Genomic DNA, 16,683 nt, shown 5'->3' on the forward strand with positions numbered 1-16,683 from the left:
TACTATCCTATATTATAAAAGGTAAGTGGACTGTGTGTGTGTCTCAGGCATCACACAAAATCTGGAAAGAGCTGACTGCTGCAGTTTGGCATACTTATATATTTTAGGTCAAGGAGGAGACTAGCAAAAACGGCAAACTGATAGGATTTATTAGAGATTTTCTGGTGATCAGACAAGTAGAATTGAGGAAAGATGGGTTTTTTTTGTTTGTTTTGTTTTTTTACCTGCTGACAGTTTTGGCTGTGGCTTCAGCTTCAGGGGAAGCGGAGAATGGACACAGTTGGGTCAGGAACTTTTATCTTGAAAAGTTTCCTGGCCAGATCAGCTGTTTTTAGACACGTCACACCAGGAAGTGTTCGACAGATCTGATGAAGGCTGAAGCTACAGCCGAAACCGTCAACAGGTAAAAAAAAGAAACATTTTTCCTCAATTCTACTTGTATGATCACACGAAAACCTCTAACATTTGGAATGGAAGATATGACAAATGTAATCAATCTAAGTTGATAGGACATTTTGGGAGACATTACTAATTTTGGAATATAATGGCCTCCCAATGACCGATGGCCAACAATCATAGAATCATCACTGAAGTGGGTCACCTAGCAACATATAACCAATAGGGCCACGATGCAATGATGACAATTTCACGTGCAGAAACAGACATGCCAGCTGAGAGCTTATTCAACTGAAAATGCCAGTGGAATTTACCAAGAAAGTAAAGGAATGAACTGTATCAGAGGATCTAGAACCCATGGTACCCCAAGAGTCAACATGCTAGTCACAAATAATCATTCTGCAAAAATACAATTCCACCTTGAAACATCCCTTTATATGTTTCCCACATGACAGCTATTATGATAAATACAACTTGGATGTTACAGCACAGTGAAGATCGAGTTTGAGATCCTCAGGGACAATAATGTCCTGTTTCTATGTTTGTACCTCCGTCACTACAGGTAACCAAAATAATGATGTTAACACACAGAACAAAATGACATGAAAGAACTGATGGTGTGAAGAATGAGGAAGCCGCAAGAAATGACACAGTATGTGAAGGAATCTGCCTTGATGATACAAGACCATCTGCACACCTCATAGAAAGCCAGGTATAAGCAGTTTTCAACAGGGGCAGGTAATGTATGACTCCTCGCATACAGTGTGGTTTGTATTTCTTTTGGGTCGTGTTGCAGCTGTTGTAATAGTTACAGTGAATGCAAAATACAATTTGCAGATGCTGAGTTTTAATTTGATGATGCTGACATGTTTGTATATTTCCATACACTCTTACCCCTTTTAAGAACACCTTAAATCAAGTGGACAGATGGGTTCAGAAATATTCCTTGAATAGGTTTTAAGTACTGCACAAATAAGCAAATTGTCCAGTGTTGATTTTTGGTGTGATATTGGCTAATACTGTACATTCAGTGTTGTTCCCTCTGTTGGTGGAGAGCTTAGGTTCTGTAAAGGCTTTTTGTTGTTGTGATGACATATTTATGCACAATATTACACTAATATTATTATTAGAGATAGGGGTGGGACCTTTCTGTGTGGAGTTTGCATGTTCTACCTGTGTTTGCGTGGGTTCTCTCAGGGTACTCCAGCTTCCTCCCACCATCCAAAGACATGCACTCATAGGTTAATTGGTTAATCTAAATTGCCCATAGGTGTGAATGTGAGAGTTGGTTGTTCGTCTCTATATGTCAGCCCTGCAATGAACTGGTGACTCGTCCAGGATGTACCCCGCCTTCACACGAAATGTAGCTGGAATTGGCTCCAGCCTCCCCCCGTGACCCTCTTGAGGATAAAGCAGTTCAGAAGATGAATGAATGAACGACTTATTATTAGAATATATATAAAATGGCTGAATGCCACAAAGACATATCTGCATATTGATAAGTCCAAACACAAATCCAATTTTAATGTTTTGTTTTGTTCCAGATGAAATACTGTCTATTTAGGCTAATATGCTATCTTTTATCTCTCCAGAGTGGTAAAGAAATCTGTTTTTCTGTTTGTTCAGCTTACATGCAAAATTGCAAAAATGCTTATGTGCTACACTTAAGTCTTTTAATGATTGTGAAAACCTTGACATCTCTCTATGTAAGGACTAAAGACTACATAATGGTAATAATAATAATAATAATAATAATAATAATAATAATAATAATACAAAGGTATGGACAGTAATAATAACAGTAACAATAATAATACATCACACCTATATAGCACTTTTTTGGACACTCAAAGATGCTTCACAAACAAAACAAAATGAAAGAATAAAGGGGCTCAAGAAAATGGAAGTTTGAACAGGTGAATTGAATGGTGTAACATACTGTATGTTCCAGCACTGGAAAATACAATCCATCATAAGAAAATATAGAAAGTATTTTTTAAATGTCAGAGCAGAGTACAGTGTAGAAACCCTTTGCATGGATAGATATATGCAGACATTATGTGTGACTGTGCAAACCAAAAAGATGATTTTGAGACCGTTTGATAGAATGAAAATGGTTATGCATCCTGATTTCAGCAAGATTAATATAAATATTTGTGTTTCAATTAATTTTCAGTTAAAAAAAAAAAAAAAGGTAATTGATAGGTGAGTTTTGCTGGGGTCATCCATGTTCATTTAATGCATAAAGATATTATTTTTTATGTCAGTGCACCTCTGACACCACAATACTCCAGGTATAATGGTATGTGACATATTTTACCATTATTTAAAAAAATGCATCTCATAAAACATGGTCATATTGTAATTTTGATACTATTTAGATTAACTGTTTAGCCCTAGTCTAAACAGAGATGTTAGCATATATTGGTTCCACTTGTCTTGCATAAATACAAACGCAAACCCACTAAGGACAAGAGAAAAGAGAAAAAGAAAAGAGGAGAAAAAGTAGGATAAGAAAAAGGAGGAGGGACTTTTACCCTCCATTAAAAGTTTTGCAGGATTCAAAAAATTGTTGAAGTGAGGACTTGGGGGAAGTGTGCGTATGAGGGATGAGGGGAGAGGGGATGGTGGTGGAGGTGGTGGTGGTGATGGGGTTGGGGGGTGCTGAGACCCACAGGGTGCATCCCACCGTTAGCTATGCCTCTCTCTTGCTCACTCTCTCTCCTCCTCACACACAAACACACTCAAGAACCAAAGCCTTGTTAGCTTTTTAAAATAATCAGGCAGTTGGATGATGAATGATTTAACAGGTATGGAAGGAAGGAAGCTCAGGATGCCTTCCGTTTCTCCCCTCAGGGTCATGGGAAGAGTGACAGGCCGACAGAGGGATTGAGCTCTGGGAATAAACACCATTCCCTTTCATTTCCCTGCTACTGCTTTTCCTGTCGAGATGGCAATGCCGCGGCCCGCTAATTTGTCATCAGTGTGACTGTGAGAGGCGATGACAATCTGCGACTCTCTTTTCAGAGGGGTTCATCTCAGGATGGATACAGGTTGGCTGGCTACGAGCACAAAGACAGGAGAATGGCTGCATTTTGTAACGAACGCAGACGTATGCCCGTGAAGCCAGTGGCCTGCTGGGAACTGTAGGAAAAATGTGTGTACTGTTTGACCAGGGTATCTGCAGGTATCAGCAAATCTAATTGAATGCTTTTTAATGCCATTTTTAATGCCACTTTAAACAAATTTAATGCCCATGTCCAACTGCAGATACAGTTTTATATATAGTTTTATGACAGTTTACCATAGACAGGCTTTAACCAGGTTCTGAATAGTTCCTCCTCCAATCACTTCTACTGAAACTTGCATTTTCCCATTTTTCCGACATTTGCTAATATTCCCAACGCTCTTTCGCCACAGCATGAGCACGCTCACGGCACGTTGCATTCCAAGCATCTGTTGTTGTGACTTCATGTATCGGCCATAAACAACAGCCAATTATAGGGTTCCGCCTGTCAATCATCACACTAAACTTTCGATCAATATTATTAAATGTTTACATAATCAAAATAAACTGTGAATAACAATGTTTTTTTTTTTCCATCAAGTGTAAATTTATTTTTTTAATGCCTCTGGACACTGAATTTAATGCTTTTTAATGCCATTTAAGGCCTTAATTTTCACAAAATTTATTTAATGACTTCTAATGCTTTTTAAAGACCCACAGAAACCCTGTTGACAATCATTTTGGCCAACAATTAAGGGCACCAAAGACGCCTTAGCAGCATTGTGTTTAAAGCAAAATAAGAGAAACAGAAGGTGTTACATGCCCTCTGACACTTCAATCTGTGGTAAAAACATGCTCAATGAGTCTGTGATACTACTGTTATTGAAAAATGATGAATCTACAGTTTTTATTCTGAGCTATAGATACATAATTTCTGTTTCATGGACATTTATAGTATGTTTTGATGGAATTTGATTATTTTTTTAACTTCAACATTCACTTGGTGTGTGGGCCTCTACTTTCAGTCACCGCATTGCATCTCAGGGTGTCCCATTTCACAAATCTCTTTTGCATTTTCATCATCCCCCTTGTATTTTATTTGTTTGTGGATAAAAACAGAACTGCACTGTTACTGCTATCATACTTCAATCTAAAAAGTCCATCTTCTCTTTTCCCTTTTTTACATTTATAGACCCTGTTTTTAAGCTCACAAAAGCTTGAAAATAGACCCATCACACTGTGGCCCTGAATACAGCATGTTAAAAAGAACATTAAATGGTGCAATTCAGTATTAATGTCAAAGCGAGAAGGAGAAAATGAATGGCAAAGTGGTGTCTTTTGAAAAAAAGACAATGAAATGCTGCCCTCTAGTGTCAGTCTTTTGTCCTTGCAGTTAGTGATCATGTTGAACAGGTGCCAAGGGCCTTGAGAGGGCCTCTCAGAAACAAAGTGAGTGTTTTGTAAGAAATTACTTGTATCTTTGAGATAATATTGAGATACTTGACCTTGAATGACTAACAGGCTTCTTTCTCAAACTGTTATTAGTGTTTCCTTTTGCCAAATACAAACTGACTAAACAAATAAAACTAAAAAAACATAATAGAAGCCCCTTTTTGTCCTTTTGATTATTAATAGTAGTATCAATTTCCTTATTCATGTGCTGCAAGACAAGTGTAACCAATTAAAACTAGTTACTGTGAGATTTTGTTCAACAAAGCATATCTGTCCCTATTTACAATACTAATACTTAACTTATACTTATTTCATCTATCAGCTGACCTGACTCAGCTAAGTCCTGCTTGACTTATGGAAAAATTAAGTGGAAAACTTCCCACTAACTTTTGTTATTAAAAGTAATTATTTCTAAAGGTGCAGATCCTTTAGTTCAAGCTCAGTTTTTTTTAAATGAATGATGTATCCACAGGTGATAATAAGCAAATTCCAATTAATGATTTAATAGCTTGTTAAATTTTGATGAGAGGACCCCACGGAGTCATTAACGAAACCCGAGACATTAATTCACCTATTAATCTCAGTTAAATCTATACATAACATAATAAAGAATATTCATTCATTATAATTACCCACTAAAACATATTAATCACATCTCAGTCAGGGTCTAGAACTACACATACCCAAAAATCACCTGAATAAACCCAATTAATTCAAAGTTCATTTACTTTAGTTCACTGCGTAACTGGAAAATGTGTTTGTATAATGTGGTTAAAGTCACTGCTACACAGCTGTACAGGGGAAACATGATTCTGAGCTGTTAAAAAGGTTAATCAGTGTACTAAGACAAAATGCTGCACAATTTTAAAATGATTTATATAAAGAGAATATGTGAATAAAACATTTAGATGCAAAATCTGCACATTTTCCCCTCATTTTCTCTATGTATGCCAAGTTTCATTAAAACCAAGTGCTTTTCTCCTTTATTTGTTATTTTTTAAGTATATTAAACCTTGTTTCAGCCCTTGGGAGTTGGCCAAATTACACCTACAGATCTACTCCAAGCCTCAGTGATAGTGACACAATGAAAATTTAATATTGACAATGTTTGAATCCCATGTTGATCCTCATCAGCTCAGAATTAGGTTTACACCAGTATACCTTTATAATACCATGGCGCTGAAATTACAGGGTTTTGCTTATGTACTGTATTGAAGACTTGTCAGATGATGCCACTCATACACCTCATTCTTTATTTTATCATTCATATTTGCATGACAGAAATGTTTCAGTTTTAATAAAGCATGTGTTTAACGAATATCTTCCCGGTTTCATTCCCTTAATGACAACTCTCACTGATGATAACAATATGGCAAAAAACAGATCTTTGAAGGCAGGTATTTAATCACACCTGTCATCATGAACCTTAAAAAGTTTACTGTTATTACACGTGTTTAAAAGTCTGCATGGAAAAGGAAAAGAGTTTGTTGCTTCCTTTGGTTTGAACCACTGGCAACATTACCATAAAAATAAGTCATGGACTCAAATGCATTCAAAGTCACTTTAAATGGCTTTGAGGTGAGCACATGTGGTTGTAGATGTTTTGCTTGATTCATGTACGTACTTCAGCTGACTAGGGATGATAGCTACATAGGCTAAAGGTCAATATATGTCTGAATCATTGAGTTAACTAATGACAATGACTGATGTTTATCTGTTGTGTTAGACTAAATTTTCAGAAATTTGGGGTTGAAAGACAATAAAAGACAGTACCAAACCCTGGTACAAAAGGGTGACTATACTGTATGATAACAAAATCAAAATAAATAACACTAAAATTACAATGCTTTGTATTGGTATCAGCCCAGAATTTCACATGGAGCACATGTTTTCTTATAAATACTTGTTGCAGAGTAGGGCTGCACTTTTTGGTAAAAAGGTTAGAATTTAATTATTACCCTGCCCCCCAAAAGGGAGGCAAGGGGTACTGATTTTGGTTCAGTTTGTTTGTTTGTTTGTTTGTTACCACTCTAGCTGCAAAAGTATTGATTCAATTCATACAAAATTGGGCTTGTAGATTTCCAGTGACCAAGAATAGATCTGATTAAATTTTGGGAACAGTAGGTCAAAGTTCAAATTTTTTTTGAATTTTTAAAATCTTTTTTTTTCTCCATTTACTTCTAATGGGTGAAATTTCAAATGTCTGTAGCAGAAAAAACTATTGGTTGAATTCATACCAAACTGGCTTTATACACTGCTCAAAAAAATAAAGGGAACACTAAAATAACACATCCTAGATCTGAATGAATTAAATATTCTTATTAAATACTTTGTTCTTTACATAGCTGAATGTGCTGACAACAAAATCACACAAAAATTATCAATGGAAATCAAATTTATTAACCCATGGAGGTCTGGATTTGGGGTCACACTCAAAATTAAAGTGGAAAAACACACTACAGGCTGATCCAACTTTGATGTAATGTCCTTAAAACAAGTCAAAATGAGGCTCAGTAGTGTGTGTGGCCTCCACATGCCTGTATGACCTCCCTACAACGCCTGGGCATGCTCCTGATGAGGTGGCGGATGGTCTCCTGAGGGATCTCCTCCCAGACCTGGACTAAAGCATCCACCAACTCCTGGACAGTCTGTGGTGCAACGTGGTGTTGGTGGATGGAGCGAGACATGATGTCCCAGATGTGTTCAATTGGATTCAGGTCTGGGGAACGGGCGGGCCAGTCCATAGCATCAGTGCCTTCATCTTGCAGGAACTGCTGACACACTCCAGCCACATGAGGCCTAGCATTGTCTTGCATTAGGAGGAACCCAGGTCCAACAGCACCAGCATATGGTCTCACAATGGGTCTGAGGATCTCATCTCGGTACCTAATGGCAGTCAGGCTACCTCTGGCGAGCACATGGAGGGCTGTGCGGCCCCCCAAAGAAATGCCACCCCACACCATTACTGACCCACTGCCAAACCGGTCATGCTGGAGGATGTTGCAGGCAGCAGAACGTTCTCCACGGCATCTCCAGACTGTCACATGTGCTCAGTGTGAACCTGCTTTCATCTGTGAAGAGCACAGGGCGCCAGTGGCGAATTTGCCAATCTTGGTGTTCTCTGGCAAATGCCAAACGTCCTGCAAGGTGTTGGGCTGTAAGCACAACCCCCACCTGTGGACATCGGGCCCTCATACCACCCTCGTGGAGTCTGTTTCTGACCATTTGAGCAGACACATGCACATTTGTGACCTGCTGGAGGTCATTTTGCAGGGCTCTGGCAGTGCTCCTCCTGTTCCTCCTTGCACAAAGGCGGAGGTAACAGTCCTGCTGCTGGGTTGTTGCCCTCCTACGGCCTCCTCCACGTCTCCTGATGTACTGGCCTGTCTCCTGGTAGCGCCTCCATGCTCTGGACACTACGCTGACAGACACAGCAAACCTTCTTGCCACAGCTCGCATTGATGTGCCATCCTGGATGAGCTGCACTACCTGAGCCACTTGTGTGGGTTGTAGACTCCGTCTTACGCTACCACTAGAGTGAAAGCACCGCCAGCGTTCAAAAGTGACCAAAACATCGGCCAGAAAGCATAGGAACTGCTTCCACCTGTTGTCTATTCCATTTGCACAACAGCATGTGAAATTGATTGTCAATCAGTGTTGCTTCTTAAGTGGACAGTTTGATTTCACAGAAGTGTAATTGAATTGGAGTTACATTGTGTTTAAGTGTTCCCTTTATTTTTTTGAGTAGTGTAGATTGCCAGTGACCCAGAACAGATATGGTTATACATTTTGGTAAAAGTAGGTCAAAGTTCACATTTTTTATGATTTTTTTTAAATCATTTACTTCTCCCATTTACTTATAATGGGCAGAATTTCTAATGTCTATAAAAACATCAATTTTGTTTCAATTTACTTCAAACCTGGCACACATATAGAGGCAATTGATACTGACGTCACCACACACACAGACATGATGACATCAGCTGGATTGATGCTAAAATAAGCTACAATACGTACGAGGGGTGGGGTTTGTTGTGCCTGGCACCACTTGTTGTTCAGTGTGATTGCGTTCTTCCTTTTTGAAGGAAAAATCACAGATTACAGATCACTTTGAAACATGTAGTTTTATCAACTCAAACAAACAAATTTGAACTAGTAAAAAAAAAAATACAACAACTTCGAAACTAAAACCATATCACCTTTCTCACTCAGTGCCACTGAACCCAAAATATCCTTCAAACTGCAGCCTTTTGTAATGATTAAATTGCACAGGCTGACAATGTAATTATGACTTTGATGGTGACCTGACTGCGCAGCTCTTATACATTTATATGTACAGATACAACCATGTCTGAACCCAATGACCTGCACTGCTTCTGTCTTGGCAAGAGATTTTTTTTTTGTCTAAGTGAGTCTTTCCTGGTTAAATATAGGGAAAATAAATGAATTTAAAATGTTAAAAGCATCCTGACCTGATGAGGTTTCATGTGGGGTTGAAAGATTAAACTATCTTACAATGTGGTTTGAAATGAAAGGGTATTACTGTTTGTCATTGTTACAGTTTATTGACAGACTTGGTCTTAAGTGCAGATAATTAAACTTCCTCAATGTCGTCCTCAAGCTGTTTTATAGTTCAACTGAACTGGTTTTTGTTCTTGAAAACGTTTCGGCTTTCATCCAACAGACTTCCACAATTCTTAAAATAACTAAGGATGAGCGATGATCTGGACAAATGAGAACCTACACAGACTTCCTCAGTGTCCTACATCATATAAATTGTACATCATTGATATGTCGTACTGAATATTACTGTAACTTATTCATTAACTTCGGGACTTAAATATTGCTTCCCACAAGCATCACTCAGTTGTTACAGAAAAAATATGTTTAAAAATGTTCATTTATTACATTATATTAGTCTCAGTGTCTTAGTGGCTGAAGTGTCATATGCTGTGGATTAATGTAGAAAACATGTTTTAATTACATTTGTACTTATGACTCCAGAATAAGGCCTAAGACAAACGCTTTACAAATTCTTTACTCTAAATTAGGTTTGATTTTGCACGAGTTTGCAATTCTGTGTACCATTCATAGTTAAATATAATGTATAAAAATATTTTAGACATAAAAAAGTGACACCCCTGACAAACTTTCAGACCAACTGGTGACATTTAGATCCTTTAGGACCTGTTCCCACCTGGCATTAATATCTGTTCTGACAAATCTGATCTCATGCTCTATTGCGAGGTCTGAACACACTCAGAACACATTTAAATCTGATCGTGCAGGACACATTTTAAGGTGGTGTGGGTGGCATTTGTCCATATTCTCTGATAGTCTGAACTGAACACATAGTCAGCTGACATGTTCTATTTACAATGCCATTACCATGGGTGTCATGTTTAAGTGTTTTTAAAGTCTGACATATTCAAAAGCCCCAAAAAGACATATTGTGATTGCTTCATATGTGTAGCCTTGCCTGAGTTCACCTCAGTGACACTGTCTTCGCCTATTTTTTTCCTGTGTTATGAAATACGATATCCACAGTTTCTTTAATCTGGTAAAATTCATGAACATGTTCAAAGCACTTGAAGACTAAATCATCACTAACACATTTATTATGTTGTAGACTACATATTAGCGTGTTTATTTGCATATCTAGTGAGAAAGTGAAAGAATAAGTTTTTTTCATTCTGTTGCCAAGTGTGAAAAGTTTTATAGCAGGACATGTGTTAATGCAAGATGTGAATAGGGTCTTCACATTTAAAGATGAGTTCTACATAGGGCTGCACGATACTGGAAAAAACTGACATTGGAATTTTTTTAACCCTTCAATATATATTGTGATATGAAAAAATACTGAGGAGTATATAATAGCTCTTTGATGCCGACATAAATGGTCAAACTAATTTGTTGTGTTTCCTCTCATTGTGGCAACAGGTGCAAGGCACTGTCAACAAAAAACACGTGTTTCAATATCATCCTTCTTGTAGCCGAAATAATTCCAGATAATTGACGTTGCTTTTCTTTTCGGCACCAAGTCTTCGTTTATGGTGATTTTCTCTTGTTTGTTGCTCATTTTTCAATGTTGTTACCAGCGACTCACTCCAAACTGATTAAGAAAGATTGTGATTGGTGGATCTCTGCATGCAGTGTGTGTCACATACGCTTGAAATGAGATGAGAACACACTGAGTTCATTTGCCTCCTACATTGCAGGACCTGCGATTTGACTATTGCGCACACGTATATCGTGATGACGATGCTCAAACAATATATTGTGCAGCTCTAGTTCTAAATGTCCATTCTGACATAAATCAAATAAATCAACATAGTAGCCATCCTGATCACCACCCCCCACCACCACCATCACTACCAGGTCCAGGCCTCCTCCATAACTACCATCTTCTTCTCTGGTCAAAATATACCACTCTCAACCTCTGTAACCAACCTCAGTGTGAACCTGGACCTAAACCTGACATTTGAAAACCACATCAAACATCTGTTTACAACATGTTTTTTCCATCTTAAGATCGTCTCCAAACTCCGTCCTTCCCTCACTACTACAGATAATGAGAAGCTCATCAATGCCTTTGTCTCCTCGTGGTTCGACTACTGTAATGCCCTACTCTATGGGATCCCCAAGATACAACTCCAAAAATGACAATCCATTCAAAATAGTGCTGCCAGAGTCTTAACAAGAGTCCATAAATGGGAACGTATCTCACCAATTCTCCATAACCTCCACTGGCTCCCTATCACCTCCAGAATTGAATATAAGACAGCTCATATCACCTACCAATGCATCCATGGCAATGCCACTGACTACCTCAAGGACCTCCTCACTCCTCATACATCCAACGGAAACCTCCGACCCCACAGCACCAGCCTCCTTCTTACCCCCAGAACCAAGCTTTGGACCATGTGAGACCGAGCCTTCTCTTCCACCACCCCCCGCCTATCTGGACCTCCCTCCCTGACCACCTTAGAGCCCCTCAGTCACTGGACTCCTTCAGAGAGGGACTCAATACTTTCCAATTTAGAAAGGCTTTTCACAGCCCACCATGGTGTTTTGTTTTACACTGAGTATCTTATTCTGAAACTTTCTTTTTCACTGTAGCACTTTAAGATTCTTATGAATGAAAAGTGCTTCATAAATGCAATTTATTATTATTATTATTATTATTATTATTATTATTATTATTATTATTATTATTATTATTATTATTATTGTTATTGATATTAATACACAAATGCCACATCATTGTAATATCTCTAACAAGAGGTACAGAATAGGAATTCATCCAGAGTTTCATCTGGTAACATGTCGCCCTTAAAGTTCTGTTATATACTCATCATAGTTTATTTATTTTACCCTGAAAAGTGATGAGGACAAAACAAAGACAGTCTTATGTTTTAGTCTTGAAACATGGACAAGACACTAATTGTTCTTACCCACATATTACACCTGAATGATATGAAGAAAACCTGCAGTGTGCATTAATATTGTTTAATACTGCTATGACAAAATAACTTACGTTAAATAAACAAACCAACCGAGCAGTCACCACCAAAGTGGCATCAGTTAATGTGAGGGTAACTGATGACTAGTTAGAGCTTCATCTGATTGGTTGATCTAACAGATATAATTTTCACCTGCTGAATGTGAATGTATGATGTGTATTATGCATTTGTGACAAGTGACATTAAAATGTTTCTTGCTCACTGGGTTTCTGGAAGTTTTATGCAGTGTGTGTTTGACACATGCTCATATCCTAATGCAATAAAAATGCTACTTATCTGTCAGTGAAAATGACAGATTAGTGCATGTGAGTGTACAGTGTTTTGATGAGAAAACGTCATACTGCATGATGAAGACAGACAGACAAGTCAAAATAATGACAAAAAAATAAAGCAAAACAAGGTAAGATATAAAAAGTGAGCAAAACAGTCTGGTGTGTTACATTAACACAGCTCTCCTCCCCTTGTTCTGATCTGGTTGTAAATGAACATAAGGTTCAGTGGCGCTAAAGAAAAGTCTACAGGTGGGAGCTGTCATGTAGCTTCTGAAGCAAAGACTTACCTGTGGAGTTGTTACTCTGAAGGCGGCTCCTGTGGTGGGGGTGGCAGGTCGTGGAGAGATGTTATTCTGGGCCTGGGCCTGAGCCTGAGCTTGAGCCTGAGCCTGAGCCAAAGCCTGCTGAGGGACCATCACCAGCTGGCCCAGCTCCGTACGTACTAGCACCATCCCTAAAGAACAACAAGGGACATTAATTAGGACAAACGGTCCTAGTACAGTAAGCAACAAATTCATATACATTATATACCTTGTAAGACTGTATTAGTCATTTGTAAATACCACCAAGCATTATTTAAATGAACAGGAATGTGAATAATACTTAACTAAACAGATTGTCCTTAGATAATGTTAAATGCATAGTGATGGTTTTCTGGGTAGCAAAACTGAAAATAAAAATACCATCACAAAATCACTGACACTAAAATTTCAGCTAAGACACTAACATGGGATAACTGGCAACACACAGAAACACTGGCTTTGGCTCCACACAGCAAAATCCTCTTCTATAATTGTCTAAAAGGCCTGTATCAACATTACGATTGACAAAAGGATAAGCTTGTCTTGCTGAACATAAAATGAATGGACAAATAACAGTGTAAGGAACCTTCGCTCTCTTTTAAAGGTTAAATGTGCCCTAATTATAGTATCACACTTGAGAAATAATCCTCATCAAGGTGAAGTAATGCATATTGTTATGCTGTTGTTTATCTCTATGGACTTTCCTTCAAGTAAAAGAGAGACACAGGGTCAAAGAAAAGGTTAATAGCATACTCTGATAATTCTCTAACTGGCCAAACTTCGTCCCCGGGTGAGATGACTCAGAACTAATTCAAGACAATAAGGGCAGCACACAAACCATTTAGACCAATGTCCAAACTTATTTTTTGCCATTCTTAGTATATGACAGCATAGGGCCTCTATGGAGGATAGCTAACTGTCAAACTAGGTAGCTATAATGTGGGCTTCTGCTGCTGCAGTGTTTGGCTGACATGATAATTGCCCACCAATGAAAAATGGGGAACAAAACAGTTGTGGTATTTTATTTGGGCAACAATAAATTTTTACAATGCACATTTATTGGAGGGCTAAAATGGCATTTATGCATGTATGTACTTAGACATAAATAAAGTTATATAAAGGAGTTTTACAATCCCAACTGTTTCCTGACAACAGGATGCTCCAGTGTGAAAGACTGCTGTCCTGAAGAACCACGCTTTTAGGACTTGTTGAAGCTAGTGCTGTCACTAAGCCATATTATATATTTCACTATTGCCACACACCATATATATTTATAGTATATTTATATATATTACATGTATATCTCTTTACAATTCTAACAGAAAAGAAACTGAAAAATGATATAACAGGTATATTTCATCAGGCAAAATGTCATCTTATTGTATTAATTTCAAACTTGTGTTTTCATAAAATCTTAAAGGGTTAGCTTGGATGTTCTGAAGCAGGGTTGTGTCCATCGTAGGTGTACTTCCTACAGCAGATTGCTATCAGTACAACCCCAGTGTGGGGAAGCAGACAGGGGTGCTAGCATAGACACCAGGTTCTGCTGAGTATGGAGGCAGCTGCAAAACATACCCACGTACACAGGGATGTCTTACAGCAAGGTAGTGTTGAAAATATTGTGAATATATAGCATATACTTGATCTGTATTGTAAGTAGCTAGAATAGGATGGATAAGTACCTTACACACAACCCCACTTTGAAAAAGAAGACTTTTAAGGTTTTTCAAGGCTACTTACTATAGGACATTGCCAGTTTGAATAAAGCCATATATTACAGCACAATTAACCTTTAAGGAACAGTTGTAGACATACAGCATGTACAATACTCAGAACACAGTATAGTGTTGACAAACACAGAAATATAAAAGTACTTCATACACACAGCCTCCTTGCTCTGAAGACAGTCAAACAATGATGTACAGAGCAGCAAACCTTTTTAACCTCAGGTAAGGTTATTGTAAGACAGGTGTGTAGAGCAATATTTTGCTGCTCTCCTTTCCCTCCTGTAATCTTACCCGGTGGGATGGTAAACCCAGGAGGGAGCTGAATTGTTGTCTGTTGTTGAGGTGGTCTGACAATCAGCTGAGGGGCTACAATCCTTTGAGGTGCTGTGAGTCCAGGACGGGGCTGAGGCTGTGCAGTGGTGGCCACAGCAGGTGTGGGAGAGGGAGCTGCAGGTCTAACCAAGCTAATAGTAGAAGTCACTGGTGTAGTTTGAGCAGTTCCACAGACTGAAGTCGTTGCCGCTGCAGAAACACAGGTAAGAGCTGTGGCAGAGCTCACAGGCTGGGTTACAGTTGTTGTAGTGGCTGCTGCTGTAGTTGTTGTTGGTGTGACAACAGAAGACGTAGAAGAAACAGTGTTTATTACAGAATTGACACTAGTAGACTGGCTTGACATTACAATTTTGGACTGAGAGTCGTCTGTTTTGGAAGTCCCAGTGTCTGTGACCGTTTTGCTGTGGTTGCCCTGTGAGGCTGAAGAGGTGATGGGTCCTATGCGGGCTCCCTGCTGGACCAAGGCCGACACGCTGGTCCCGTTTCCGTTCTGGGCTATGCTCGCTACAATGTGACTGGGGAGTCTGTGCAGAGCAATGGTAGGAGTCCCCCGGTCCAGAGCAATAGCAGACTGACCTGCAGGCAGGCTGGCGTTAGATAAGGTGAAAGTCGAAGTGTTAATAGAGGATGTCACTGGTCGAGTTGAGTTTAGTGCAGTTTCACTGGTGTCCACACAGCTAAGGTTTTCCACCCCTGCTGTGTTACTATTCCTCCTCGTCGTTATAGCTGCGCCGTTCAAACTCTTTATCCGAGCCGAAGCGCTCCTCCGCGGTGTCGTTATGCGTTTTCTCGGTGAAACAGCTTCCGTCGACGTCTCACTTGTGCTCAGGGTAACCTTAGACCCCCGGCTTGTCGTGGTGTTGATGCTGGTTGGCGAAGATGTCAAAGTTGACACACCAGATGCAGTCAGTGTTGTGATGGATGCTCCATGTGATTGCGACCCGCTGCTAGTCGCGTTCACACAGGCAGGTGAAGTGGTGGAAGGCTCGCCAAAGGAAGGGGTGCAGCCCAAAGAAGGGGATGTGACAGTTTTATCTGGGCTAACGTCTTTAGAGTTGATCTCCTGGTGCATCTCAGGTTTATTACGCCGTCCTTGTTGTTGTTGTTCCAGTGTTGTGGTGCCCACTGGAGCTGGTAGCGTTTTTCCCAAGTGATGGTTAGCGGGGGCCACTGTGCCAGCACCTCCGTTTTCGTCTGTTTTACCTGCTGTGTTGCTTTGGCCAGCAAGCTGTGACTCCAATGAGCCCACTAGGTCGCTCACAGCTTTTTCATCCACCTCTGAAAAGAGCATATCTTCCAGGGGGTCGGAGGCGCCCGCCATCTCTGATCACAGATAGCTGTTATATTTTTTTTACAGTGCGCCTGCGTGTTACTAGGCATTGTGGGAATGAATTTGACGTCATCAGATAAGGGGGGCATCCTAGTTGTATTTTTATTTTTTTCTTTCAGTCTGTTTTGTAGAAATACTATTAAGAAACGTTATAATAGTGCCAATAGCATGTAATTGCACAGCCGTACAAAAACTAACTATATGTGACAGAGGTGAATCACTTTTTAGGCAACAAAGTTTTGGGGTTTACGATTAGAAAATAATATTTTGTGTCAGAGACTAATTATTATTCACTATTTTCTTCAACTAAACAATATTTTTTTCTCTTATTTTTTTCAGGG

The 16,683-nt window shown here is 39.2% G+C and overlaps 1 protein-coding gene across 2 annotated transcripts in view; it reads right to left on the bottom strand.

Annotated features, from left to right (window-relative positions):
- Positions 1 to 16,343, bottom strand: part of LOC115412489 (transcription initiation factor TFIID subunit 4) — a 91,885-nt gene extending 75,542 nt beyond the window's left edge. For both annotated transcript variants that reach the window (XM_030125035.1, XM_030125025.1), the window contains exons 1-2: positions 14,971 to 16,343; positions 12,938 to 13,104 (exon numbers count right to left, since the gene is read on the bottom strand). In XM_030125035.1, the coding sequence (XP_029980895.1) occupies positions 12,938 to 13,104; positions 14,971 to 16,333 (1,530 nt within the window). In that variant the 5' untranslated portion in view covers positions 16,334 to 16,343. The remainder of the gene's footprint in view (positions 1 to 12,937; positions 13,105 to 14,970) is intronic.
- Positions 16,344 to 16,683: the final 340 nt, after the last annotated feature.

Source organism: Sphaeramia orbicularis, chromosome 3 (genome assembly GCF_902148855.1).
Source record: "Sphaeramia orbicularis chromosome 3, fSphaOr1.1, whole genome shotgun sequence".
Classification (NCBI taxonomy): Eukaryota; Metazoa; Chordata; class Actinopteri; order Kurtiformes; family Apogonidae; genus Sphaeramia; species Sphaeramia orbicularis.